Raw genomic sequence first — 26,589 nt, 5'->3', positions numbered from 1 at the left:
ATTTTTTTGTGATTCAATAAAGGTTAATTTTGATTATATCGTTCGGGGATGAACCCTCAAGGAATTTAAATGAACCTACTTGTGAAAAATGATATTCATGAACTTGAGGTCATGATTAATGATTTCGGTTACCGCAATAAAATAGATGTCAATAGCATATTCGATTAACCGAGTGAAAATGATACATGTTCAGAAGTCTAGGGCTCAGAAGAAATTACAGATACCATCGAAGAAAGCTATGTTAATGATAAAATTGAAGACGATATAATACCTTCTGAACCAGTTACGCGTAAGGAAATACTTATTACATCTAAAACTCTTCACAATTTTTGATGCAGTTTGAGAAGACAACACTAAATTTTTTGAATGCAATAAGAAAAGTTAGAGATGTGTTTCAACTAGATTTAAACTTTAACAAAAAAATAAAAAATACTAGAATCATATATCACTAAATTATCTTAGATATTTTTATAATATTAATGATACCATATATTTATATAGGATCTTTCAAAAATATATTATTGAAATCAGTAATTTTTTCACTGATTCAAGTTAAAATCATTTTTTAAAATTTACAGAGTATTAATTTAGAGATATTCCGGACATCCTTCCCATATTTGTAGCTTATAGGTTTTATTTTAGATAGTAATATTTTTTAAAAAAAATAAAAAATTGTTGCATTTCCATTGTCCCAAAATTCTGTATTTCCTATTCTCCACTCTTCTGGCGATTCCGATTTCTGTCCTCTGAATTCCGACTGAGCCTCCGGCGATTCCGACCTCGAATCCGACCAGCGTCAAGGTACTATTTCTCTCTTGCCGTCAAGTAAATTTATGATGGTGGTTGTAGAACCTCCATTGAGATATTTGAGGTACAAAATTTATGTCTTTTCAATTTCTCAGCTTCATTTTCTCCAGTACTTCAATGATATAAATGTTGTGGTTGAATATGTTTTCTTGAGAACCATTTAAAGATTTTATTCCACTTTTTTTGCTGAGCATTTATGTGTGATACTGTGATTTCACTGATAAAGTAGCAAGATATCAGATCTTTAAGAATCTATGGCTTGTTTCTATGTCCAACTTCGACATTTCGTTGAAAACCTAGTGGGCACAAAGCTTCACAACGTCCATCAATGGTGTTTTACCACCCCAACCCTTTTCCCTTGCAAATAAAAGATACAACTACTACATTTAAACATATAACAACCTCCTCCATTACATATGAATCCAACAATTACTCCCAACAACCATTATTCATTCAAGTAATTTCTTCATTCTCTATCATAGTCATCAATTAACAATAAAGAACCCATGGCTTACAAATATCAAGTTCATAACCTTATTTGAGTGTAGGATGAAGCTCTTACATTTTGGTATCCAAATCTTGAATTTCGGATTCTAGGGTTTCTTGGTCATGATGAAGACTCGAGCAAGAATCTATGAATTCCCAAGGTTTAATCTTTTTAATAAGAGTATTGGGGACTTGTAATCAACTCAAAAACACCACAAAAATTCACCTTGGAGTGTTCTTGAAGCCTTGGTTGTGCTCCCTCTCTCTAGAAAAATTTTTGGACTTGGGGGAAATGAAGAGATGAATACCGTCCAGACTTTAAAAGGAAAAATTCTCAATTTCGTGTACCAAGTTTCAGTTTTGTGTCCTTAGAAAAATTTCATGTTCATCTCTCCTTAGAAACGTCTCCACGAAAGCAAAACGTGGGCACGATTTTGACTTCTTAGTCTTTACTAAAATGTGCGTAACTTTTTGCTCTGGACTCTGATTAATGGCTTGATTTGCTGGAAACTAGACTCAATGACCTTCAATTTGGTAGATGACACACCCTCTAATTCTTCGTAAATTGGGAGATAAACTCGTTTAAAGTTGGACCTTGCATGAGAAGCAACATACGGTTCGTACCTTCCACCGAATGTGCCTCGCCTTGCACCTACGACCAAGTTACGGCTCGTACATTCCATGTACCATATGTTCATGGCTCCTCCCTTGCTAAATCATAGCTTCTTCACACCATTGCCGAACCACGACACAAGGTATGCCCTGTACATGCAATGTACGATTGTACTTCCGCACCATACATAGCTCAACACCTTCAAACTTGATCTTTTCAATCTTTAATCAACTCCATACTTACATAGCACTTCACCAATCATAAAATATATAGGTCCTATAAACACCTAAGAACCACCACAATTTTCTGGGTCCAGTCAAATCACATACGCTGAATGGTTCAAACCATAGCACAAAAGTGTGGTCCGTTACATTATTTTTTGTGTTCTCCACCAATTTAAATTTCATGTTCATATTTGTCTCTTTTATCTTGAAAATGTTTCTACCTCACTATAGGGATCTGTAATTTTATACTACTTGATAATTTAGGGTGCCAACAGAAGTTGTGTTAATTTTTTTTATTGGTAATGAACCTGCAACTTATTTCAGTTAAAAATTGATATTGAAGATATCCTTGAATCAAGAAGCTATTTTGCCAATGGAATAGTGAGGCAGAGGAAGCAACTGACTTTGAGCCGCCTTAATTATTCCTCATCACTTGATTTGTGCTCGGTATAAGAATGAGGATAGTTGGACTGACTGGAGGAATTGCTTCAGGGAAGAGCACTGTCTCCAATCTTTTCAAGGCTCATGGTATTCCCGTTGTTGATGCTGACATTGTAGCTCGTGTAACTACTTTTCCTCTTGCTTTTCTCATTCTATTACTAGGTCTATTTAGTTTATTATCAAATGTAATGAGTCTTAAGATGTTGTATTTGAGTTAATGTATCTCCATCGGCTAAATTTTGTAAATCCTCGGATAAAGCTCTTCACTGAAAAAAATATAAAATTATGTAGAATGTTTTGAAGAAAGGAACTGGTGGTTGGAAAAAGGTTGTGGCCACATTTGGTGAGGACATCTTACTGGATAATGGAGAAGTTGATCGTGCAAAGCTAGGTCAAATAGTATTCTCTGATCCTGAAAAACGTCAGCTTCTTAATAGGTAAAATAGTTATGAGTAAAATTCTACTGCTGAAGTATTCCTGGTTTAATTTTACATGCTCAACTGTTAGTCTGATCTAAAATGATGTCAAAAGGTTAAAAAAAGAAGAAGAAGAAATAGACTGCAGCTGATTAGTCCTGTATTTGCTATTTCAATCAGTGTTGTCAAAGGCGCGCTTTAAGCGCGCTTAAGCCCTGAAGCGAGGCTCAAAACGTGTTGAGCGCTTTGCCTCGCTTTATGTGCGCTTCAGTCTGGTGATCAAAGTTCTCAGGCAAACTTTTCCTTGCCAATGAGCCACTTTAGAAGAAGTGACACTAAACAATTGATATTTCACTTTATCGTACTTTTTTTTTTCAAATTCTTGGTCTAATATTTGTCATTCATGTTTATAATTATTGGTCTTGGACTAAACATATATATTTGTATCTTTTTCTCACTTTGCGCCTTTTTTCATTAAAGCCCACACTTTATTTGTGCTCTGCGCTATAAGCCCCAATGGACCTTAGAACCTTTTTGCGCTTTTCGCCTTGAATAACACTGATTTCAATTGGATTCTTGTTGTCTAATCAAGAGAAGCAGAAATATAGTATTTCCTCTTACTTTTTCTCATTTTTGCCAGAATAACATCAATATCAATAAGAAATAGACATCTAGAAAAAAACTGTGTATCTTGATAACTTCATCTTATAGCTGATTCTGGTTTGCTTTCATCGTGATGATTTTGGAGCTTCCTTGTGAACAAAGTTTTTCTTCCCACAAAAAACGAGACATCTTGCTTCCATGCTTTGAACTTAAGAATCCTCATCAACCAACTTTTGGAGTGATATTAGGGATGAACTCAGAGAAATAGAAACTACAAGTAAACACTAGAGATATCAAACTTCTACAAGTTGATATTTGGTATATCTCTTGTATACAATCAAGTTGGCCTTGTTATTATCAATGAAAACCTTACTTGATTAAAAAAAATCAAACTTTTACATTTCAAAATATTGGAAATAAATGTTTAAAAAAGCTTTTATAAATGGTATTTGTTTGACTTTGGTCAGTAAAAAGTAATCGTCTCTTTGGTATTGGCGGATTAGTAACTCCTTGAGAAATGAAGGCCTACAGACGCCTTGTGGTTGAAGCTTATTTCCATTCATTAAGGCATGTGAAAATAATTGCAGGATTGCTGTTTCTTGCTGGACTATATTCCGTTTAAGTTAAGTGCTTTAGTAATTGCCTTAAAAGCAATGTGCTAAAAGAACTAAATATGCATAAGAAAGGATAGTTTTATTATCTGCATTGAATCTTTTGGAGGATGCACCCTGGATAAAATGTCATTAAAAACCAAATGTCACCTCCAAAAACCAGGGACTACCAAAAACCTCTCCTCTGCATGGTCATGGTGTTTAGAAGCACATTAGAGCTTTATGGAACAAGTTCCACTCTCTCAGTAGCTTTCAAGTCGGGGGTGGAAGGAAAGCTTCTGGGAAGATTCATGACTTGGTTATTCTCCCCAAGAAAGCAATTACCTTAACTCTTTAATATCTCCTCCAATGCCAAGGCAGTAATTGGAGACATTAGATCTGACTATGTCTGGGACATAACCATTAGGAGAAGTTGTAGTGATTGGGAACTTGATGGGGTGATCTATCTTTTCTTTTTGAGATGGTAAAGATGATGGGGTGTCTATCTTCTACAGCTCCTCAATAGTACAACCAAACTCCCTTCATCCTTCTCACTGTGACCTTGAAGAAAATTTGTAGAAATAAAGCTCCCGATAAAGTAGAATGCTTTAGATGGCTGGTAAGAAGGGACTTTTGTCTTAAATCTCTACCTTATCAAAGAAAGAAGAAGGGATTTTTGTCTTACGGAGAGTAATTCCAAAAGAGAAGAATGCACCTTGGCAGCATGCGCCCACATTGTGAACTCCACTCTGAAGTAACAAATCATCTTCTCATGCACTGCGTTTTCACATTTCAGATTTGGTCTTTGTTGTTGGACTGGATTATGCCAAAAATATACATTTGAGCTCCATCGATGTTGGAACAGAAAGGGATTCACAAGGTAGCAACTAATGCATGAAACTCTACCCGAGCAGTCATTGGATGGTTAAATCGAGGGAATGGAATCTTAGAATTTGTTAAGGGTAAAAGAAAAATATAATTACTTAAACGTAGGAGTAGTCTTTGGTGTAACTTGGCAGTTAGTTATTGATGTTAGTACCATTATTGACTTTCTGAGTACATTATGCAGCATATAATGTATCTTGTGTGTGCAAATCCCTACCAGCATCTGCTATCCAGTAAATAAAACCTTACCGTATATAAAATACATAAAATTATCCTTTCTATTTGAGGAAGTTGTTCAAAGAACAAGATCATATGTAACAGAATGAAGAGTCTGGTTCACTTTTACCATACAGTGGGCTGATTAAGTGCCCGTTTGGATAAGCTTATAGAAAGTAACTTATAAGTCAAAAGCTAAAAGCCATAAGTAGGGGATACCCTACTTTTGGCTTATTTGAAAACTTTTTTGGCCTAAAGGTGAGTTCTTAAAAGCACTTTTTAACTTTTCCAAACACCTCCAAAACTAAAAAAATGCTTAAAAGCCAAAAGCACCTAAAAATAAGCTAATCCAAACACCCCTAACTGGTGATTTCTGTTCAAATCTGATGTCACATGGACTGAGAATACATCAGTGGAAGAATCCATGCAAGCTTAATTAAGAACAGTACACTATGGAAGGGATGGATTCATGTAAATGCAGTGTTTTGGAAGGGGTAAGGCAACAAGGCCTTGCCTCACTGAGGCGAGGTTCTTGCCTTTTTGAAGTGAGGCGCCAATTAATCCCAAAAAATTAAAATAATTAATTGCATATTTAAATAACCAAAATCTCAATATAAATAACACATTTAATAAAAATTTCAATTCTAAAACTAAAAGTAGATAGTAGATACTAAAAATCTAGTAATAATTCAGATGATGCCATTTCAATTTTACTATTTATAGGCAGAAAATTAGTGTAGTAATTAGTATACACCTAAACTAAATGGACTGAAAAATTAAAGAAGGCCTGTGGATATGGAGGTTCTGTACTGAGGATATGCCCTTATGGAAAAGAGTCATTATAGATAATATATCTACTTCAAAGCCATTGGAAAACTGAAGAAGTTCTTGGAACTTTTGGTTGCAGTGTTTGGAAGAATATTAGAAGATTGTGGCCTCCGTTTCATGGTAATATCTACCTCAAGGTGGGTAATGGTCTGAAGATAGATTTCTGAGGTGAACATTGGATAGGAGAAGGAATTTTAAGAGCCCTATTCCCTGATCTATTCATCCTCAGTCAGCATAATAGGGCAACTGTAGCAAAGCTGTGGAGTCCACAGGGCTGGAACCTCATTTCCGGAAGAGGCCTTAATGATTGGGAGGTTGACAGAGTAGCGAATCTACTACTAGTGATGAATAATTTTCCCAGGAATTACTAATACACCTGACAGAACAGTATGGAAGCTTCATAGCAAGGGTGTTTTCACAGTGAAGTCCTGCTATTGGAGGAGAAATGCTAATCAACTACAAATTAAAAACTGGCCTTGGAAGTTGATCCGGAAAGTCAAAATCCCCCTAAAAGTCTCATGTTTTGTTTGGTTAGTTTGCAGAAAAGCCTGTTTGACTCATGAAGTACTACAAATAAAAGGTAGACAGATATGCTCAAGGTGTTTTATGTGTGCACAGGATGCTGAAGTATATAGCCATCTGGTTCTTCCCTGTAAAACAGCTGCAAATCTGTGGATCATGTTCTTGTGTATACTTGGAGTAAGTTGGGTTGTTCCAAAGACCACTAAAGGAATGTTAGACTGTCGGAAAGGGATTGGAAGAAGAGAAACGGAGGAAAATTGGTTTGAACTGATTCCTGCAAGCGAACATGACTATAAAAGTGGGAGATGGGAGAAAAACAAATGGGTAGATGCTTGGAACAATCAGAACCCGCTGAAGGATACCTTTCCTGACTTATTCATCATATGCAATAACCTTGAAGCAACTGTCAAAGAATGTTGGACTGATCATGGATGAGATCTTTCGTTTAGAAGATCATTGAATGATTGGGAGGTGGATAGGGTGGCCAACATGCTTCTTCTACTAGAGGACTTCTCAGGCACTACCTCAAATTCAGATTCTATGAGATGGAAGCATGAAAATAATGGAAAATTCTCTGTCAAGAGGGCTTATGAGATAAGTAATGCACATCAAAACAGAAGACAACAGTTTTTGTGGAACAATGTCTGGAAAAACATAGCTCCAACTAAAGTAAAATGTTTTGCCTGGTTGGTAGTAAGAAAGGCTTGCCTAACACAGGAGGTTTTGAAGAGAATGAGGCGCATTATAGTCTCCAGATGCCAACTTTATGGCGAAACAGAAGAGACAAACAATCACCTCTTTTTGCATTGTAAATTCACTGCACAGTCATGGGCCTTATTTCTTACCCTCACTAATACAAGATGGACCATGCCTGAGCACACTGCAGATCTGCTGAGTTGTTGGATCAGAAGAGGAGGGAGCAAGAGCCAGAAGAGATGGTGGAAAATCATCCCACACTGCATATGGTGGAATGTATGGAAAGAGAGAAATAACGAAAGCTATGAAGATAGGTCCAATTCCATTCATAAAGTTAAATGGAATTGTATTTTATCTTTTAATTATTGGTGTAAAAAGATAGAAATAGATGAACTAGTACTAGTAGATTTGTTAGGATCTCTGTAAGTAGCTTCCTCCTCTCTGTTTGGCTCTTTTTGAAGTTCTCCAGCATATCCTTAATGCTGAGGAATACAACGTTACCAATTTCAAAAAAAAAAAAAAAAAAAAAACTGATTCCTGCAAGCATCTGGTGGACACTGTGGAAGGAAACAAATGCAAGATGCTTTGAAGATAAAAGCAACAGCATTCAGAAAATCAGAATGAATTGCTTTAGTCTGCCATATTTTTGGTGTAAACAGGGTATGGTTTTCTGGTTGTTGCCCTATGGGATGTAAGTGTTCACTCTCATTATTCTTTGGATGATGAGAGTTTTTTGTGAATATACAGTTACCCTTTCCTCGAAAAACAGATAACAGTCCAGCTGTGGAGGATGTTTGTTAATTTTAGAGGAATTGCTTGGGTAATGCCAAGCAAGATTACTGATTTGCTTTATAGCTGGGAGGAGACCAGAATAGGAGTTGTTGGCAGCGATAGATGGAGGATTGTCCCAGCCTGCACCTGATGGATAATATGGAAAGAAAGAAACTCTAGGTGTTTTGAAGACAACAGCAATGAAACACATAAGATCAAACTGAATTGTCTGAGACTCTTCTGCTTCTGGTGCGCACAGATATACCAAGAGGACACTGATTCTATCATAGATATCCTAGGTTCTTGATAGGATTTTGGATCAGGTTTTCTTGTTTTTTGCTATGATTGTAAATATGGTTTTCAGTACAACCTATGAACTGTTTTAGTCAATACATACAAATGTTATCTTCTCAAAAAAAGAACAAAAAAAAGAGCAAGAAGAAGCTCTCTGCACGGAGCTATGGTTACTGTCGGAAATAGAGAAGAAAAAAGAAGACGACGAAAACCTAAAACAGCGAAAGAAGAAAGAAGAAATAAGTACTAAAGGAGAAGATAGACTGCCGAAAGAAAGAAGAAAGGAGAAAGAAGAACATAGAAGACATACCTTTTTTGGCTTTTGCAGCTGAAGAAAACAAAGGTGAAGAAGACGACGTACTCAGTCGACTATTTGAGGTAAGCATAAGTCGATAGAAAGTTAAAAACCCTAATTTTCTTGTTTTAATCTAAAAACAGCCGCCAGTTTTTTTATACAAAAGGCGACCCTTTTCTCTCATTTTTAAAGTTGTCTCGCCTCGCCAACCAGAGGCGACCCTGCCTTGCCTCACGCCTAAGGCAATGAGGCTCTCACCTTTAATAACACTGTGTAGACGCTATCACTTTTTAGGATTAAGGCATAGTTTTTGTTACATTTATATCAGGTCTTGTGTTTTCCGTGGTCTTTTTGTCTAGTTAGAGATTTTTATGTCATTTTAGTGATACATCTGACATTTAGAGAAACTCCAGTTTATAGAAATGTAGTAGTCTTAAAAGACAACTTATTAAGTGGTGGAATAAAATATGCCTGAACAAAGACAGGATTCATATAGCCAACCTCAAATTACTATGGGAATGAGGCTTATTTGATTGATTGATTGGTTAAGATTACAGTTCTGACAACAAACATAGGAATTAGTCAACTTTGTGGGATATTATGTTTCAAGATTAAATATGGTCTATATCATAGTTTTATGGCAATAGTGATCTATAAGTAGGCCTGTTGAAGTTATATGCTTTATCATTGGCAATGCTGCTGCCTCTGGAGAAGATAAGGAGCAGTAAACTGTACTTAAATAACAATTTTTTGTTGTTGAGAAAAGGTAACTATATTATAAAGATAGCACCAAGAAGGTGCTGTCAAACGTATTTACAAACTGCCAAAAATGCATCTCTTTCTAAGTTTTGTCACTGCTTCAGCATCATTAATATAACTCCGTTTACAACAAAAATAAAACAAAAGTATAACAGTTCTTTTGGATCATCTCAATGGGCTCTCCTTTTTCTTCAAAGCATCTAGCATTTCTTTAGTTTCCACCATATACATGCCGGAATAGATGCTACTTATATTTCTTGCTTTACCCAAAAAAATATTTTGGCCTAGTTTTATCAGATTGCTTAGGGGTTGAATTGGTGCAGGATCACATAATGGTGTTTGTTGCCATGTAAGCTTTTGAACATGGGATTGTGTCTATGTAGGTTGCTAGCACCATTTATCTCATGTGGTATTTTAATGGAAGTTTTGAAGCTGTGGATAAAGGGTTGTTCCATAATTGTTCTTGATGTTCCTCTTTTGTTTGAGGCCAAGATGGATAAATGGACTAAACCCATTGTTGTCATTTGGGTTGAACCTGAGACACAGCTGCAGCGTCTCATGACTAGAGATGGATCTATGGAGGAGGAGGCCAAAAGCAGGATAAATGCGCAGATGTCCCTGGATCTCAAGAGGTCAAAGGCAGATATTGTGATCGATAACACCAGCTCATTGGAAGCTTTGCATGAGCAATTCCAGAAAGTGTTAACTCAGATTACCAAGACCTTGACCTGGACTGAGTTTATGCTCTCAAGAAATGGAGCTTTTCTGGCATTGTTTTCCACTTTTGTCAGTGTTGCTATTTTCAAGAAAAGTTCATGAAGGTATAACTCATATAGTTTGATCTAACACAATGTATGCATTTCTGCATGGCAGAAGACACCGTAATTTAGCACTACTTGTGTGTACTATTTAATAAAAAAGAGAGCTGTGTATGTAATTCCAACATGAGATTTTATGCTTTGTTAGATACTCGTTTGATATGTTAAAGTTGATGTAGGATAATTTCGTCATACACTTGGACTGACTCATTAAAGTAAAGGATCATGATACATTTTGGTGTTTCTCCGAAGTATCTGGATCTGAGGCTTGAAATAACAAATATGGCTGTGCATGTTCATGTTCTTCTTCAAACAAGATGTTGCATTCTGAGGATTCAAAGTACTGAATCTGGCAACGTAGCACTAGCTTCATCAAACTTTCTTCTCTGTTGAAAATCAGTTCTTCCACCACAATCCCTTAAAAACATCTTTTCCTAATAGGATATTGTCATGTGCTGTACAAAATAAACAAGGCCCCAGTTGTGAAGGTTGGTCTACAATGGCATCGCTATTCACTATTCAATGTTGTTTTGCGTCCTGTTTAGTAATGACTCCTTTAATTTTTGGTAGTAGCATGTAATGTCTCCCAGATTTTGCATACATATTAGTGACATTCTGGTTAATTGGTTAATCCAGGGAGGCTTCATGTGTTTTTCAGTAAAAACACCTTGGAGAACTAAAGGTACCTGTAAGTGCTCAGTTGGGGAATCTTGAATGCTCTGAAGCTCATTTGGAAATCTCTATTATGGTTTGGAGTCCAAGGGTGAGTGTATCGCTTTACTTAATGACTGAGGTTTGTCAAAACCAAAAGGGTTTGAAAGAATGATGTTAGCTAGGAGTAAGGAAATCTTTCTTAAGCTAAAAGATGTCTGGTTTCAAAATCTCTGATTCTTTGTGATAGAAGATCTGTGGTTTGCAAATTCAGGTAGAGAAGTAGATGAGGCGCATCGTTTCTGTGGTTAAAAATATAGATATATCCCTGATTGTTCCATTATGCAAGCTACATCTATGTCGAATAGCTCTTGAATTTGAGTATATTATATGGGTGAGGGATCTGTCAGCTAGAGGGCTAAGATGTGAACTGGATGGTGATGTAAGTGTGAGGAGTTAGTTTTTGAAATGATGATTTCGTTGGTGTCCACTTTTCTGGTGCACATTAGAGTTAAAGTTAATACCAATTATGCACATTAAAAATATAGATATATGATATATTTTATGACCGAGTAGAAGAGGAGTTAGTTTTTCCTTCTCATTTGGGTCGGATGTGGACATGTGATTTTATGTGGTTTCAGTTGTCAGATGATATGATATAGTAGATGAAGAACCAAATTCATTCTTATACTTGGTATTTCTTAAAATGATTATTAACAATATCCTTGTAATTGGTATTAACTTTAACTCTAATGTGCACCAGAAAAGTGGACACCAACCAAATCAACAACAACAACAAGCCCAGTATAGTCCCACCATGTGGGGTCTGGGGAGGGTAGAGTATACGCAGACCTAACCCCTCCCCCCCCAATCTTGAAAGGTAGGGCGGCTGTTTCCGAAAGACCCTCGACAACAATCATCAATGCATATTTTATCCTAGAGGGAATCTAATAAGTTGACATTTACCTCCAACTTCATTTTGGTCATATATATATGCTGAAACTCATTTTGACTAGCTTTTGGTCTAGATGCGGTCTTTCATGAGGAAATCAAAGTCAACACTCTTCTTTTTTTGTTTTTACTTACTGGGTTTGGAATAAATAATTTTCTAACACAATTATAAAGTTTGAGCCAAAGTTGATGAACTCATAACCATCAGTACACTCTGGCCACCAGAAAGAAGGGTCAAAGTACAGAATAGTGGTTTTATCCATGTCCACTTCAACGTAGTTAGAAAAATAAAAAAGAGGACCGAAAAAAAACATTGAAGAATTCTAAACAAGAAACTGACATATCATTTGTGAAGGCTAATGCAAGTTTAATTTGCATAAAAGATTCGAAAATGGTAGGTATATGCACCTTCATTTTTTCATTCCAAAAAAACAATTTAGTGTTTTCAACGCAAGTCTTTCGCTCAATACAATCACATGAAAAACACGGTTTAGTTTAAGGTTCATGACTCTTTACGGTAAATCTTGATTCACAAACATGGTTGTAGGAGTTATAATTATGACTACAGGAGTATTATCGATAATACCATCCTTTGCTTCAATGCAAAATGTACAACTTTAAATAGTTAATTGAATCAAGCAATGGTCATCGGACTACATTCAAAAACCAATGAAGTAAACGTGGAAAAGGAAAATGAACAGAGAAAAAGATACAAAAGGATGAACACAACCCTGTATTTCATGGGATAAATAAGTCAACCCAATGCGTATATTGATCTAAATCCCTCCCTCCCCAAGTTATAAGTTTCTACTGTGCATCAGTTGAAATGGGATGATTTGGAAATGCATTTTGAAAGTAAAAGAAGTATGTGTGACTAGTGAAATTGGAAGTTGTAAGAGATGTATTTAAACCTGGAAAAAGTTACCAAAACAAGAAAGATTGGCCAATGTAGATAGGATACCACGACAAATTCGTTAACTCAATCAAAAAGCATCTACCATTCATTAGCAAATTCTAACTTGCATCTAAAAGGCTAACTGGATATTAGATTCTTTTTCAAAGACACGTACTAACATGACCATATAAAATACAATCTCTTGTACTGGCATCATTATGAAGCAAACACAGATTTACTTGACATCTGAAACTAAAGCCTACATTAGTTCTGAATATTGAAGAGAAAGCAAACATCCACAATGGAACCACTGCTGGAATCAACTCCTCCCTTGGATACCTGCAAAGAATTAGAAGAGAGTAAAGACAGGTAACTGCAACAGAGCACACTGTATGAAGAATCAGCAACATCCATCTCCATAAATCATTATTCAACTGTAATCGAAAGCTATAACAGAGGGTTAGGAAGACAAAAAACATGTCCCAAGTTCCAAAAAATCCAACTGAATGCTTTTCATTAGTAAAGTAACAAGTAAAACAAACTGAAGTGCGAGCCTAACACAAACAAAATCACGATTAATTCAAAAACACACTAGGTCATGACACAGAACACAGATTAAATATAACCTTTTGTTGTAATAGCAAACAAACCAAGGAACCGCACAGAGCATTTCAAACTCCACTATCTCAATTTCATGAAGTTACTTGCAATCGTTTGAACAGTAACTAGAATATCCCAAACTGCTGATCATGCTGACTCTTCAAGACTGAAAATTGGAAGCTTTCTTTAAGTCTAATTATTAACTCAAGAATGATAGTAAGTGTAGCAACCAGTGATCCACTTCTACCAGCGTAGCATGTCATCTCAGTTTAGAAAAATTTAACTCTCTAACATTAGTACTTGAAAATCTCACTTCTTCAGACTCAAAATAAAATGAACCGGAAATAACATGCATTAAATTTATAAAAAGAAAACTATCTCAATTTCATGAGTTTCTACTGTCCTACTAGAAATAACCATAATGTCCCAACCATCGGAGCAAGCTTACTCTTCAGAAGTGAAAAATGGGAGCTCTCTTTAGTTCTTATTATACAAGAATAATAGTATTTGTAGCAGCCACTGTTCCATTTCCAACAGCCTAGCAAGCAGTCCAAATTAGAAAACAAATTTTGAGGGACAACTCTAATATTCGTACTTGAAAATCTCACATTTTCAGATAAAAATAAAATGAACCAGAAAAAACCATCTGATATATAGCATAAAGAGTCAAGATATAAATCTGCAGGTTCTAATAGCTCCATCTGTTCTGTCAAGGCATAGTCCAGATAAGTAGTGTTTACCTGTACAGCTTTCCAATTGATGGCAATTACAGATTATAGCTATCTCATAATGAACATGCTTCACCAGCTGAGGCTCATTCATGTTGGACATCAGATTTGTCAAAAAGCTGGAAAGGTTTATTCGGAGAGACGTTTGAGTTGGATGGACCATCTATCTCTTTAAACACTTGAATGTTATCACTTTCAGAGAAACCAAAACCATCAAAACCTTCTTCAACACGTTCAACATGGATGACCTTACCAAATAACTGGAAAGAACTGATAGGATCTTTTGTCAAAGAGCTAGAACCTGGTTTTGTAACCAGCTCATTATCCCCAAAGTGCACACTACTCTGACTATCCGGTGATAAGTTGTCTGAATATGAACTGCCGATATTCAGTTTGGTGGATACACTCTCAAGCTTTGTCTTGATTTCTTCATCTAAGCTATTGTTAGTGCACAACCCAAGGTTATTATTGCTTTTAACATTGGATAAACTTGATACACAAACTTGATTTTGCCTGGCTCCCTGCATGCCCGCAGGAAAAGATGTACAATTGCCCAATGATGGGCTACCGAGTCCAATCGTAGAATTACCCAACCCTGTCATAGGGACGAAGTTTCTCTCTCCATCAGGTAGCAACCCATTAGGCAACAATTTTATTTTCTTTGATGGAGGAAATCCAGAATGAAGCTGTGGGTATGGAAGAATACACTCAACTTGCCAAGGATTCACCCTATTAGCATGCTGCAGAACTTCTGGTTCATCCCAAGTGATCTGCAATAGAAAATCATACGAATCTCAGATTGGGCTGAAAATGAGGCTTGGAGGAAAATCATAGCCAACCAAAAAGTAATAGCTATATTACTTATTTAAAAAGAGAAGCCCAAAGTGTAATGCTTCTGGACTTGGCAACTCATAATAGTTGAGTGATCCCAATTCACAATGATAGTGAGGGTTGCTCCAATGGTACGGGCACTTGCAACCAAAAGGTTGGGAGTTCCAAGTCATGCAAGGGAGTAAAGTGGGAAATGGACACAGCTGATTTCTTTTTATTGATAAGGTAAAAAATTGATTCAAATTATGGCCACTGTTGATTTCTAGGCAGAATGTTGGGGGAGGTGGGGTAAGATTCACCATATCAAAAACCAAAAGGACACACTGTAAATTTATTGGTGAAAGAGACTATTGTACCAAACCGCAGAACCAGGTAAGCAAACCATAACACCCACTCCTCCATACCTCGGTGTCTCCATACATAATTTGGTGGAAAACAACTCTCAAACATGAAATCCGGAACAGCTGTTAGACGTGAAACCTGATCTATCATAATAAGTAATTCAATTATAGAGAGCCAATATAATGGAGGGACAATTACGGAAACTAGAGATGCTATCATCAATTATTACTTGGTACTACACTTCTAAATATGAGATTCAAAGACTTTGGGAGGATGTAAGGCAAAATGAATCTCAGTAAATGTAGAGATAAAAGGCAAAGATTAGTTTGAATGATATTGTGATGCTCTATTAATTGTGCAATTAAAGAGTTTGCTAAATGCATTACTTACCTTTGACACAATTTAGAACTTGCTAAAAAAAATTGTGACGCACTAATATGCAAAGGTGTAAGCACCACCTGATGTGTGAGTAGAACGCGCATGCTGGGGAGAAGGGAGGGGGGGTTGGTATGAGAAAAATGTTCTAAAAAATAAGTGGCTTTCTTATGTTCTTGTGTTTTGTAAGCAAGAATAAAATATTATCCCAAAAGCATTTGTATATAATCTAGACAAACATTAAGTGACATGGATGGATGTGGTGGTAGGGGTGTGGGGATGGTGGAGATGTGGAGGGGGAGTAGACAATCAATGTAGAATACCACTTATGGAACTTATGTTCACTACTTCCACCAAAGAAGTCATTTTCCTCATTCTAAAGCAACTTGTTTTCCTAGAGAAAATGCTTTCCAAAAATTTTTGACCAACCAAGAAAAATGTAAAATTCCATACCAAACACATCCACTGTCTACTGACTTTTACTTCAAATTCTCACAGAAAGAGTCTCTTCCTTTTTTTTCTTTTTCCATTCTTTCTCATCTTTCTGTTCTTGATATTACCCAGGCTCCCAGCTTCTCTTTATTTTCTTCTTGTTCTCCCTACCCTTTGGCATTCTAATTCCCCCAATCACCAGCAAGCTGCCATAAATACTTTATCCTCTTCTTAAATAGGACCAACCATTGTACCAACTTCTCTCTTTCTATAGATTGCAAGGACACTTATATCAGTTTAGCAAGATTCATTATAATTTACAAGTTTCAAAGGGCAGGAACTGAAGAAACCAATCCTGAATATGAGTTTACCGTTGGATCGGCAAGCAAGTAAGCAAAGAAAATGCAAATAACTGTAGAAGAACAATCATAGTGCTAAAAAAGACACATGGCAAGTTTGTAGTGTCATAAGAAGTTACTGCTCAAAGTTATGACACTACAAGCTTCTTAAGCAAAATACACTTGGAAACACTACAAGCTTGAGCAGTAACTTCTTATGACACTACAAGCTTGTATCCCTCATCATTGTTCTATATGGGAACACAAACACAAACGAAGGAGCAAACAACTTCTTAAGAAAATGCTTGATTGGATGCTTCAACGACCCCTTCCACTCCAGCACAAACCCAGAAATCATTCAAAATAGGTTTCTTTCTCCTTGGCAAGTCACAGCGGGGCTCGGAATCATGAAAGAAGGATACAGTAAATTGTGCTTATCAAATGATACGATAGACCATTGGCCTTGGAAACTAATTTGGAAGACTAAGCTACCACCAAAAATCAAGTGTTTCATCTAGACATCCCTCAGAAATGCTATCCTTACCTTCGACAACCTAAATAAGAGGAAGTTTCAGCTAGTGAACAGATGCTTCATGTGCCACAAAAGCTTCGAGTCGGTGAATTATTTGTTTCTGCTTTGTCCAGTGGCAAAAGATCTTTAGAATATGTTCATCTCACTACTAGGTATAATTTGGACTCTTCCCCAGGATGTCAAAGAAGCAGTGGAAAGCTGGAGAATAAAAGAAGTTGACAGTTCCATCAAGAAGACCTGGCAGATGATTCCCACGTGTATTTTTTGGTGTATTTAGAGAGAGAAAGGAATCTCAGATGTTTTGATGGCATCTCAACTCCTAGCAGTAGTTTGAAAACTTTTTGTCTTTTTAACCTATTTAGTTAGAACAATCTATCCCCAGTAAATGATACAATTCCCCTTTTAGATTTCATCAGCTCACTCACTATGATTTAGAGACCATTTTTTGCTTTCTGGTTAACTCCCTGACTTAAAAAAGGAGTTTTTGTTCTCAAGAGTTAACCATGACTCTCTAATGTAACTACTCTGCATCACTTGATGCCTTGCTAATATAACATCTTAATTCATCAAAAAAATCATTGTTCTATCAATGAAAAATCAAATTATCAATGTATTATTTTTTTGAAATGAAAAAAAAAATAACACATTGATAATTGTTTTGACATTACTAGACCAATGATGAGGGATTATCAATGTATTGCCATCATTCCTTTATTTTTCTGTCAAGAGATTAAATATCATTCTTTTGCCTTTCCTTAACAGATATGGACCTTCCATAAATACTTCTGAGCTCAAAGTCCTCTGCATTAGGATGTTAAAATCTACATGGTAAAAGCAAAGAAATTAGTCAAGATTTTCTCTCCAGCTACCACTATAGTTGCAATTAGCTGAAATTCTCTTATTTAATATCATCATGCATGTCCCAAATGCATGAAAATAGATCATTTCCCTCGATTTACAGTTCTTCATCATCGCATAAATAAGTGAATCTACAGAGTTAATAGATTTATTTTTGTAAGCTTCTTCCCACCCACGGTTTCCTCCATAATCATTTTAAGTTGTGAGATCCAGTAGAAACACTATTAGGAGTTAAGACCTCCAGTTTTAATGGTATTGCCCTAATACATCTGATAGTTGTAAAATTAATTGAGAAAGATAAAGCTTGCACAAGATGAACTGCTCGTTGGGAATGGGTAGCGAGGAGGAGACATCAAAAATTGCGGCAGCTACATTTAAAAAAGCGGGACATCATGGTGGCAAGAAGCAGGAAAAAGGAGAAGCAAAATAGAGAAGCTCGGTGAGAATATAAGCAAACAAGGAGGAAAAAAAAAGTACAAAAAAATAATATTTTATCATTTGATAGAAAATCAACAAAAGAATATTCTATCAATAGATGAAAGCCAAATGGATGGGGGGCTTGGAGGAGTAAAAACCTCAGGAAGTAGTTTGATCAACAGATTAAGGATGAATAGTGCACTTTGTCCCAAATAAAGTTTGATGACAGAGAGTGCATTAGAGCAGTGTCGCCAAACGACAAAATGGGGAACAGATACAGAAATTATTAACAGAAACAGGACAAAAGTCCATGGGATTAACCAACTTATAAGTATCATTTACTTAATATTCTGGTGTTTTAGTATAAGAATTTAGATCAATAATCAACTATTTTGTCGGCATTTTCAGGTTTTATATAATTTGGGGGATGTTTGGAGGACAATAAGAGAGAACAAATAAAAATTAAGCCAAAAGAAGAAACTGGAAGAATCTGAGTGTTGCTGTGATTGCAGGGCATGTGACAGACACAGCATAGAGGGAATGGTCAAATTAGGAAAATGCAGCATTGCGGATCACATGCCTCTAACTACGATCAAAGCACAAAGAGACCTGACCTAAATCAGGAATACACTTGCTATCACAACCTATGGCCGAAAATCTTAGCACTAAAGGATATCAGGATTGGAGGGGTGTTTTTGGTAGAATTTTGTAGGTCATTATCCCCAATCATATAAATACTCATCTTGGACGTTCGGGAAACTATCTATGGTTGCAAATCAGAGCTTGGGAGTAAGATTTAAGTTTCCTGCACATTGGATTGAAGAAGACACAATGCTTAGAGTTTTTCTAGAGAAAACTCTCTATCTTTAATCCCATCCTTGTTATTATCATATTTGGAAGATTAGTATGGATTGGAAGATAGTTGTTTTATAAGCTCCACAACTAGGGTTGTGAACAAACTCTTCTTTGTTTATTTAACATTTTAATATATTTCCAGTGGGATAGGCTTGGTGGTAGTTGGTGCACCGTACCTGTTTCTCCTCTTAGACCGGTAGTATTAGCACTATTCTCGTAGTTTCTTGTCCTTCGATTTCTGTTACTACCTATTGTTTCTATTTTTGAACATCACATTGTTTTATTGTTTTTACTATTCCTCTTTTTTTGAATGTTATGTAATACATTCCGTACTATTTGCTATGTCTTCTTTACTTTTTTTTTATTTTCCTTTCCTTTTCACACTACTTTGATAAGCGTTACTTGAGTCGAGAGACTTTCGGAAATAACCGCTCTACCTCCACGAGGTAGGGGTAAGGTCTACCTACACTCTACCCTCCCCTATACTGGGTATGTTGTTGCGATTTTTTTCTTACCAATTGTGTTTGGTTTAATTGTTATTCAATTAATCATGCATTGTATTGATTCTTTGAGTCCTATCAACTCTTGAAAAAATTCATTTACTTTGGTTTGAACTCGGAAGAAGAAATTTAAGATTGGGTCAAGATTAATCAATAAGGAATTGAATTATTTAAAGAATTAACATAATCTAAATTACCACGATTAAGACTATGTGTAAGGCCTTCACATTGTAGCCATAATAATTGGATAAAATTAATGCGTTTTGGTTGAACTTGAGAGAGTTAACAAGGATAGTATCCCGTTTTATCGGGGGAGTATTAATGGCTAATTAAGACCTAGTTAATTAGTAAAACTAAAGGGGAAACTAAGAGTCCATAACTAATGACATTAACTTAAACACAACAGGTGAGAGATTAGGCAATGCATTGAATTAGACTTAAGGTAAGGTTGCAATCCTATATATACCTTGCTTCCTCAAATCATGACCTTAATTGATCATTTAGTTGGCTTTCCTAGATAGTTTATGTTTTCCTTCGGGAATAATAGCAATATCATATTACAAGTGTCGTGGCTTAACATAAGATAAAGCCACTAGTGAATAACAATATCGTTCTCCATAATATTGCTCCATGCAAGCTTCTACTCCGACTCACGTTTGGTATTACGGTTGTGATGACTGCTTATTCTATACCGAGCTGGATAATGTCAACAAAACTAGGGTTTAGGAATGGTTGGAAAGAGCACAAGGCTAAGTATGTGTCTTAATGCTCAACAACGATAAAAGACCTGACCAGACCAATGCCAATAATCATAATAAAAGCTCGACAACAAAATATTTGTACTCTTAAGAGCCCGTTTGGATTGTCTTTAAAAAATGACTTTTAAGTCAAAAAGAAAAGTAGGGGGACCAACTTTTAACTTTTGACTTCTTTTTGTAAATTTAACTTATTTTAAACACTTTTTTGATTTGCCAAACACTTTTAAAAGTTAAAAGATAACTTAAAAACTGGTTTGACCAACTTTTAAGCCAATCCAAACAGGCTCTAAGTTCATTCCTATCCTGCCAAAACAATGTCCATTACCTGTCACAAAAATAGGTTACAAGTCCACTAGAGGACTAATTATATTCGCAATGGCATCAAGGGAACTTTGATGAGACAACCCAAGTAAAATCATCCTTTTGGTCTTTTATTATCTTTATTACTTTTTTTTGGTGTAACCATCTCATCATTGGCTTGACTAATCTAAGATTCACCATTTAAAATTATTGAACAACCCTGGTTATATATGAATATTTCCTATTGGCTTTCATATTCTAACCCAAGGACCTTTGGGGGCGTTTAATTGAAGGTTAGGATAATAAAGTAGGGATAAAAGTGAGATTATATTATCGCATGTTTGGTTGAATGTGTTGGTCATGGCTTATGTAATCTTGACTATTTATACCATAGTTGTCGTATTCTTTTTATACTACATTCAATGTGGGATAACAATTACTAAATTAGCAAATCCCGAGATAATGCAACCAAATGACAAAATGTGCTTCTTAAAAGTTCTTCTCCTAATGCCATTTATTTTTATGACTGTGGTGTCCGCATCAGCTTTCGTGCACCTCCACTAATTCTTGCCACCTTCCACCAGCAACAGATATTAGGTAATTTTGTCCACCAAGGCTAGGACAAGAGGGAAAGAATCACCTAATGTTTTTGTCTTCACTGGAATTTAAACATGAGACTTCATGGCTCTCAACCACTTCATTGACCACTAGACCACACCCTTGAGTGCTCTCCTAATGTCATTTTTAAGAAGATTATACCAAAGTCATTTAAGAAGAACAAGATTAAAATTGAACATAAGAATTTATCCAAATTTATCTAATTTTAAACAAAACATATGTTTTGTATTATATCTCATAACTCGAATATATCCCATTTCTAATTTAATGAACCAAACATCTACAAGAAATAGCATATCCATTAAATAATCTCTAAACTATATAATCCCCATACTATAACCTTCACATTATAATCTTAGTATAACTTGTTCACTAACCAAATGACTGCTTAGGGTTTCACAACCATTAAAACAAGACTTGATGCACCATCCTGCATGTATATGCCAGAATTTATGGAAGGAAAGAAACGTGAGATGCTTTAAAGGGAAGAAAGTTGGTGCACAACAACTTAAATACAAAAGTTTATGGTTTTTGGAGTTTTGGTGTAATCTATAGTGTTAGAATAGGAATAGGAATAAGAAAAATATATACAATCCTACTTAGAATAGGAATAGGAATAGGAATAGTATTAGAATCCTACTTAGAAAAGGATTGTATTGTAGCGTCCTAATTAGAAAATGAGTCTAATCTAGTGTCTATAAATAGGGTCTCAATGTAATAATGTAGATACACAATTCAATAATATTTTTCTCTTATATTTCTCATATGGTATCAGAGCCTCTACGATTTTGGTAGAGAATCAAAGAGCTTCCGCTACCGGCGGGCGGCTATTACCCGTATATGCCGCCTGTCTGGCCAATGATTATGTTAGCAAAAGTTGGGTCACCATGTATCTCTCCGGTGACAATTTTCTTATATCTAATTTGCATAGCACCGTGCATCTTTTCGTTGACTACCTTCTCATATTTAAGTTGCGTAGTATCGTACATTTTTTCAGACTATTTTCTCATATCTTATTTGTGTAGTACCGTGCCATCTTTTCGGTGACTACTTTCTCATACCCGATTTGTGTAGCACCGTGCCATTTTTTCGATGACTATTTTTCATACCCGATTTGTGTAGAACTGTGCCATTTTTTCGATGACTATTTTTCATACCCGATTTGTGTAGCACTGTGCCATTTTTTCGATGACTATTTTTCATATCTGATTTGCGTAGCCCCATTTTTTCCGGTGACTACTTCCTTATTTGTGTAGGGTCGTGCCATCATTCCGACCTTACCCATATAAGTTCTCTTTTAAGTAGGGTCGTGCTGTCTCTACCCATATAATTTCTATTTTCTAGCAGAGTCGTGCCATCATTCCGGCCCTACCCATATGTTTCTTTCCCAGAAGGGTCGTGCCATCATGCCGACCATACCCCTATAATTTTATTTCTCAGATTGTGACCACTTTCAGCCATCAAATCTAATACTCCGACGCATGAGCATGTTCTCACCAGTTTTTTCAGTGACTTTTTTGTTTAATATCGACTCATCTATTGATTCAAAGACGATCCATATATTTTATACCATATTGTGAGCACTTTTCGGCGATCACTGCACTGAAAAAGTCTATATGGAGCAACCACCTAATTTTGTTGCTCAAGGGGAGTTTAGTAGCCTTGTATGTCGATTATGTAAGTCACTTTATGGTCTAAAACAGTCTTCTCAAGCTTGGTTTTGAAAGTCAACACTGTAATTCAAGAATTTATCACTGTGTTTTATCAACATTATGCATCAAATCCAGTATTTCATGAGAAAACTAATGTGACAACCCGCCACGAAGTCTAAGCCCGTGACACTAAGCACATTAAGATTGACTGTCTATGATCTCCATTCTTAACTAACATAACTTGCTTAAAATCTCACCTGAACAGGAACATGTCCATTTCCAAAACCAATATGCTTTCTTTCTAAATCAAAATAATTCAAACTTTCAAATCAATAGTGCAGGGCATTTCTGGGATAAAAGTCCACATGCTTAATTCTCATACGATTTGTTCTATGCTTTGCAATGTTTTTTGTTTCTTTGTTTATATTATGTTTTTTTCTAAAAATATTATTATTATTTATTTATTTGCAGTAAATGATCAGAGACTTTGCATTTCTTAAAGTTTACTGTTGTTTTATTTTCTTGATTCGTGTGATATTGTTGAAGGTTGATGAAAGTATTTACTTGATGTGATAATACTGAACTCATTTGGAAAAATTGGCCCGAGAAATGAGGTCAGCAAGATAAATACTTGAAAGGAAGAGGAGTTTCCCGTGATAATTTCAGTTAAATGGGAGATGGAATAGACCGTGTTGCACTTAGGTCTTGCTTAGGTTGTTTGACACCTATTTGGGATCAAAGCTAATTGGATTATGGAAACATGTGGGTTATTATTTGTGTGAGGCTGTGAGCTTCTCAGGTAGATTTGAGTTCTATATGAAGTCATGAAACCGTTGTCCAGAACCAAACGTGCACCAGTTTTACATGCTTGGAGGACTACTAGACTGCCACATAAGACAACAGGGACAATAGAGTAAAGACACAAACTTAAGAGATGGATTCTCCAAATGAATACACAACTGAATTGGAAGGTTTAATAATTGTAGCGAACTACATGTTAACATGCCACAGACAACTCTACTTCCTAAATTGACAAATGTAAGACAAACAACGCACTTAACATAAAAGAAGATATTAGCTTTTGCAGATTAATGAGAATGGTAACAATTAGTCAAAGCATTATTACGGTCATGTTTTATATATTGCTATAAAATGCAATCTGCAGAAAATGGATTCATTAACTATCGCAACATATTGAAGAGAACTACATGTGAAAATGATGATGTCGCTTAAGGTCAGAAACAGACAGTAGTTTTAGTTAGAGAAAAAAAATACTATCATTAACAATTACACCTTAAAGGGCAGAATGAAGAAATCCAAGCTCAAATGACAACCACTATAACTAGTGTACAATTCAAGCTCTTCGAGAGTAGTCCTCAGTCCCACAACTACCTCTGTTGCAATCCGCATCTGTCGGTCCTTCAACGCATTTCCAAAGTTAAAACCACCATATCACGAATCAGAAAGTTAAGATCTAAACTCACTATCCTGTAACATGCCACAGACAATTTTTCTACTTCCTGAACTATATATATAAAGACAATGCACTTAACATAAAGAAGATAGGCTTATCATCTGTAGATTTTTGAGGAAGGTCCGGATAAGTCAAAGCATTAGTAGGAGCATAGATATATTACTATCAACTGCAGACAACTACTTGATTAACAAACATAACATATTCGCAACAGCTATGTCTGACAATGCTAACAATGTTCCCTGAAGTCAGATAGGACAACAGCTTTAATCAGGAAAAACCAATGCAGTAGCATAAACAGTCCCATGCTCAAATGACAATAATTTTAAGTAGTCTACAGTTCAGATGACTCTAATTTATCGAGATAGAAATATGAATACATCAACAGAAAGCTGCAGAATCATAATTACCTGAAGCATTCGCCATGGAGATCCACGCCAAGGGCCACTTTCAGGCAAAACGACAGATGAAACAGTCCCTTGAAAGCAAGCCGTTCTAGATGAATCCTCCGTTTCCACAGACATCTTAACCCTCGCACCAACTGCCCAATGCATATTCAATGACGCCTCTACCGCTTGCGCCTTCACCACAAAATCTGCCCAGTCTGCCCGCGGGTAACACGATACTTCAAATGGCACTCCCCTTGCCCCCATTTCCGCTATGGAGGCAACAGCCTCCATCGTCATCCGCCCCTTCCCACTCCTCCAAAGCACATCCCCGCTACCAACACTAGTGATTTGTTCACGTCTCAAAAGAGAGGAAGTCCACCTCTGGCTATTTTCGTTTCTTCTTATAGCTCGTCGGACACCCACATAGAGTTGATCATTTCCAGTTTTCCGTATGAACACAGAGGAATCACCGGAGACAAGTTTTTTACTGTTAACATACTTGCTCCAACCAGTAGTAAGCAAATGCCGTCGAGGCGTACCACGATAAATGTGTCGAAACTCCCACACACCACCATGAATATCACGAATAGCCAAATTCTGAACCGGCGGGTCATCCATGAAATTAAGCCGAGGAAATATAGAATCAGCACAAAACCGCGGTACAGAAAAACCTCCCCCATTGTTCGCATCTGACGGAGTTAAAATCTTCACAAACGAAACAACATCATTCTCCACATCCTCCTCCTCATCATCATCATCATTCACAGTAACATCGTCAACTTCATACTGGCTAATCGGATGCAGAAAAATCTTAGCGAATACCTCGTCTGTAACGGAATCGGCTAGAAAACGAACAGAGAGTACACGGCATAGAATGAAGGGAGGTATAAGCGTGGATAGTAAGAGAGGTGAACCAGATGCTGCATGTTCCGCGTGTCCCTGAGGAAAGTAGTAAACCCTGGAACCGACGAGAGGGATTTGGACAGATTTTCCGGCGACTGCTCGCCATATTGTAGGGTCCACTTCATTGCCGGCTGCGGTTGGAGAGTGCATTGTATGTAGAGAGAGTGTAGAGGAGAGAAAATAGAGAAGAGAAATTGGATATGTATTGTTTGTATGTTAATATGTATAGGTAGGAGAGTGGTCGGGGATGCCGTTGAGGGTTCGGAGAGAGAAGAATTACTATATATTGGCCTTACTTTTTGGTTTTAATTACAAAAATGGACACGACAATTTGATTGGTTATTGCATTTCGGTAACTGTATTGACGTGAGATACAGTCGCGTGGACTAATAATATCTAAAGGACAAATTTTATAGTAGTAATTGTTTTTATTTCTTCAAATTTCTAATAAGGTAAACTCTTTTAAAATAAATACCTCTTCTTCTAGTATTTTATAATTTTTAAATATTGTTAAGAGAGTAAAGTTATTTTTTATTGATACTATAAAGAATTTTTAAATAGAAAATAGTGTATAACTTAATGAGTAACGACAACGCTTATAAATTTAATATTAAACTTATGAATTGTGAATAATATAGGAGGATATTTAGGTATTACTTTTAAAAAGAAAATTTACTTCTAATTTTTGTCTTACACAATCCTATTGATGTTGGAAGTCAAATAATGTTTTTCTTCTTACTACGAATAAGTTTGTTTGTTTTTTTTTGTAACTTTTAGCTACAATTAAGCATTGGCAAATTTATTTTATAAAAATAGATGGCAAATCGCAAATTAGTTTTTCTAATCCATAATTTTATAACTACATTTCATCTAACAGTAAAATGCTTATTTTGCCTTTTTTCCATGATACTTTTTCTTTCTTAAAA

The 26,589-nt window shown here is 36.1% G+C and overlaps 2 protein-coding genes across 5 annotated transcripts; one reads left to right on the top strand and one right to left on the bottom strand.

The window, feature by feature from the left end:
• Positions 1 to 667: 667 nt before the first annotated feature.
• On the top strand, positions 668 to 10,518 carry LOC129902244 (dephospho-CoA kinase). Of its 4 annotated transcripts, none has more exons than XM_055977388.1 (4): positions 668 to 801; positions 2,474 to 2,693; positions 2,863 to 3,008; positions 9,830 to 10,518. In XM_055977388.1, the coding sequence occupies exons 2-4, from the start codon at positions 2,586 to 2,588 to the stop codon at positions 10,263 to 10,265; spliced, it is 690 nt and encodes a 229-aa protein (XP_055833363.1). In that variant the 5' UTR covers positions 668 to 801; positions 2,474 to 2,585; the 3' UTR covers positions 10,266 to 10,518. The 4 variants fall into 4 exon arrangements, with proteins under 4 accessions (XP_055833363.1, XP_055833361.1, XP_055833364.1 ...); XM_055977386.1 differs by having other exon boundaries at positions 2,455 to 2,693; XM_055977389.1 differs by lacking the exon at positions 668 to 801 and adding an exon at positions 807 to 871 and having other exon boundaries at positions 2,455 to 2,693.
• A 2,301-nt stretch (positions 10,519 to 12,819) lies between these two features.
• LOC129904107 (auxin response factor 17) lies at positions 12,820 to 25,916 on the bottom strand. The gene is made up of 3 exons (XM_055979637.1): positions 24,782 to 25,916; positions 14,102 to 14,859; positions 12,820 to 13,100 (listed from the first exon to the last, which is right to left on the bottom strand). The coding sequence occupies exons 1-2, from the start codon at positions 25,811 to 25,813 to the stop codon at positions 14,176 to 14,178; spliced, it is 1,716 nt and encodes a 571-aa protein (XP_055835612.1). The 5' UTR covers positions 25,814 to 25,916; the 3' UTR covers positions 12,820 to 13,100; positions 14,102 to 14,175.
• Positions 25,917 to 26,589: the final 673 nt, after the last annotated feature.

This window comes from Solanum dulcamara, chromosome 9, assembly GCF_947179165.1.
Source record: "Solanum dulcamara chromosome 9, daSolDulc1.2, whole genome shotgun sequence".
Classification (NCBI taxonomy): Eukaryota; Viridiplantae; Streptophyta; class Magnoliopsida; order Solanales; family Solanaceae; genus Solanum; species Solanum dulcamara.
Note: the sequence above shows the minus strand (reverse complement) of the source record. Positions and strands in the feature narration are given on the sequence as shown.